This window comes from Camelus dromedarius, chromosome 24, assembly GCF_036321535.1.
Source record: "Camelus dromedarius isolate mCamDro1 chromosome 24, mCamDro1.pat, whole genome shotgun sequence".
Classification (NCBI taxonomy): domain Eukaryota; kingdom Metazoa; phylum Chordata; class Mammalia; order Artiodactyla; family Camelidae; genus Camelus; species Camelus dromedarius.
This window is the reverse complement of record NC_087459.1, coordinates 28,796,487-28,799,815: the sequence shown is the minus strand read 5'-3', so window position 1 is coordinate 28,799,815 and position 3,329 is coordinate 28,796,487. Positions and strand designations below refer to the sequence as shown.

Below are 3,329 nucleotides of genomic sequence, written 5' to 3'. Positions count from 1 at the left end.
CGCGAACCGGAGACTTGGATTGGCCCAGGGAAGCTGACTCCCCCTTTCCCAGCTCCTCCCCGGCTTCGACTTGATACCTGCCCCCTGCCTCCCCGCCCCGCCTCCAAGACGTACACGTGGTGATCCCATCGCCTCCGGAAACCTCGCGTTACTTAACACCTCGCGCGGCTTTGCGAGCACTCAGGAAAGGGTGGGGAGAACGGAGGCCGGGAAGGCGATTCGTGGATCGCGCACGCTTGGCCGCGGGGGGCGGGCGCGCACGCGCACTCGGCAACCCTTGCAGGAGCCAGGTGCCGCTAGGGCTCCAGGGTTCTGGCGTTCCTGCGGCGCCCCCCTTTTCTTCTCTTCCCTTCTTGGGGCCTCGGAGTCGCGGGCAGCAGCCTGTATTCAGGCTGGTCGGCGCTACGCTTAAGTGGCCTGGCGGGGGAGCGGGCCGCGTTCGCGTGGCGGAAATTGTGGACCGGAGAGAGTAGGCACGGAAGAGATGGGGAAAGGGGGCGGTGGAGGGGCCTGAGGTTGCGGGCGATGTGATGAATGAACAAGAACTGGGGTTGGGGAGATGCGGGAGCTTGAGGTGAGTGGGAGGGACTGAGAGGCGGGATGGGAAGAGGAGCATCGAGTGCGCCTTCTTCCCGGCTGCACCCTTTGGCCAGGAATCAGGGTAGGGACGGAAGCGAAGTCGCTGGTCACCTCTCGTTGATCTAGTCCCTTTCTCATGCCAGAGCACACAACATGGCCGAAAACCGAGAGCCCCGCGGGGCCGTGGAGACTGAGCTGGACCCGGTGGAGTACACCCTGCGGAAGCGGCTTCCCCACCGTCTGCCCCGGAGGCCCAATGACATTTATGTCAACATGAAGACTGACTTTAAGGCTCAGCTGGTCCGCTGCCAGAAGCTGCTGGACGGAGGGGCGCGGGGTCAGAACGCATGCACTGAGATCTACATTCACGGCTTGGGCCTGGCCATCAACCGCGCCATCAACATTGCCCTCCAGCTGCAGGCTGGCAGCTTCGGGTCCTTGCAGGTGGCTGCCAATACTTCTACCGTGGAGCTTGTTGATGAGCTGGAACCAGAGACGGATACGCGAGAGCCGCTGACTCGCATCCGCAACAACTCGGCCATCCACATCCGCGTCTTCAGGGTCACACCCAAGTAATTGAAACGAGTCTGGCCCATCTTATCCACTCACCCCTCTACAGCTAGGCTCAGATGTGCCTCTTCTTGTACTGAGTACTGTCGTGGACTTCCCACCAAAGCCATGTGGGAAAAAGCCTATCCCCTGCAACCCCAGAGGACTCTTAATTGAGAGGGTGAATATTGTCTTTTGTTGGGCCCAAGCAGTGGGTCTTCCCGAATCTTTGTGGTCTGTAACCATTGTCCTATACAATAAAAAGTGTCAAGTTGTATAAGTGCCCAACCATGCCACTGCACTGCCTCTCCCCTGTGCAAATTCTTTGTGTACCCGGGAAGGACAGTAGGAAACTTTACAAGAATTTAGGTACAGGAGGGGAACGGGAAATGTTTTCCGCATTCACAGAAAGCATAATTTGTACTACGGACACTGCAACATGAAACAAACTTTAGTACAATGCAGGAGCCTGACAATCCTGATGTTTGCTTTAAAATACTTCATTCTCTTTAAGGAAGGCAGGGTGGATAGGGTGTGTACTCTTGTCTGCTGACGCACAGCTGGTGTGCAGTTGTATGCTTGGAAGGCACAGGAAAGGTGCAGGTTTAAGGATGAAGGAAGCAAACAAAGACAGGGGCCTCCTTTGTATCAGGCTGTGGTAGTGACTGCTACACTGATTGCTTCATTTGACTCCTGGTCCTGTGGGGCCCAAATTGTTCTAAATAGCTATGGTCCAGAGCTTGTGGCTGGGCTGTTCTAAGTGTGAAAGGAAAGCCTTCCTTCTGAATTACTGGGCACACAGATCATAAATGCTTTTTTGTTTGTTTGCTTGGATATTTGTAGGAGGATCTGACTTCTTAAATTTAACCAACTAGAGTCATCTAAAGCAATGTTTATCAAAGTGCGATGACCCATATGTCAATTTACTGGGTCATAGCCTTTTAAAAAAGTAAAACAGTAAAACTGCAACTTCAATGGTAATATTTTGTTGACACTATTTCAGATATAGACATGTATATAGACACATATATACTCGTTATGACGTAAATTTTACTGTTGGTCGAGGTCACAAGAGTTTGAAAGCCTTTGATCTAAAGGTTAGTAACAGAACTTGGCTTTAGTTTGCTTGAAGGCAGGTTGGTTTGGGGTTCTGAAAATCAGCCTTCTCATTTATCAAAATCTCTCTCTCTGGTTTGAGTATTCCTGTTGATGAGGGATTCCTCTGAGTATTCCTTTGATGCTGGGGAAGTGACTGCCAGCAGCTCAGGAAATAACTCGTCACATAAGGATTAGCGCTTTACTCTAACAACTAAACAGTGCAGAGTGCCTACTGTGAGTCAATGTCTGGGCTGGGCCCTGGGGATACAAAATGAGTATAAAACAGCCCCTGCCTTCAAGGAGTTCACCATTTAACTGAGAAAGTGGATATACCAGCTTTTGTGAAATGCGTAAGATGTGTTATGTAAGAAGAAAGAGTACCTAGGATATAGAAATGTGGAGAAGGAAACAGCTGACTTCCTGGTGGGGTTTGAGATGGTTTCACCTTTGACCTGGATTCTGAAGGATGACTAGGAGTTTACCAGGGAGGAGAGGGGAGATGGCAAATCTGGCTGAGGGGTCAGTATGCACAAAGGGGATTCATGAACAGGCAGGGTGTGTTCCGGGACTGGAGGGTCACTGAGCGGCTAGAAAGCAGGAAACACTGGGGAGACTTGAGGGAGACAAGGCTGGAGATATTTCTGTCAGGTCCCCCTTATTGCCCCCAGCCCAGTTTCCCTATCAGCCTTGACTGCAAGGCTCCCTTGCCCAGGAGACCCCCAGTAACGAAGTAGGGAGCTGGAGGGAACTATGTGTCTCCCTGCACAGCTGTGCTCTTGTCTCTGTGCTCCTGGCCTGGGCCCCGCTGAGGTGGTGGCAGCAGCCCTTTTGCATTTGGTTTGTTTTGGCAGCTATGTCTCGCAGCTTATTTGTTGTTTCTACTCCATGTCCTCTCACTGCTTACCAGTGGGGCCTCCCTCGGTGGCAGGTCTGCAGAAACAGCACCTAGTCATTGCCACCAAGGGAAGAGGGGGTGTGGGGACTCACCCTGGAGTGTGTAGGGGCAGGTAGGAGGCCTGGAGGAAGCTCCTGTATCAGCTGGAGTCCATGCATGATGGATGGGGCAGGGAGCCCTGCATCCTCTCAGTAGGGAAGTCAACACC

General features: G+C 52.6%; 1 protein-coding gene across 4 annotated transcripts; it reads left to right on the top strand.

Annotated features, from left to right (window-relative positions):
- Positions 1 to 225: 225 nt before the first annotated feature.
- POP7 (POP7 homolog, ribonuclease P/MRP subunit) lies at positions 226 to 1,429 on the top strand. Of its 4 annotated transcripts, none has more exons than XM_031432617.2 (2): positions 226 to 290; positions 723 to 1,429. In XM_031432617.2, the coding sequence occupies exon 2, from the start codon at positions 733 to 735 to the stop codon at positions 1,153 to 1,155; it is 423 nt and encodes a 140-aa protein (XP_031288477.1). In that variant the 5' UTR covers positions 226 to 290; positions 723 to 732; the 3' UTR covers positions 1,156 to 1,429. The 4 variants fall into 4 exon arrangements, with proteins under 4 accessions (XP_031288477.1, XP_031288476.1, XP_010977762.2 ...); XM_031432616.2 differs by having other exon boundaries at positions 250 to 469; XM_010979460.3 differs by having other exon boundaries at positions 250 to 574.
- Positions 1,430 to 3,329: the final 1,900 nt, after the last annotated feature.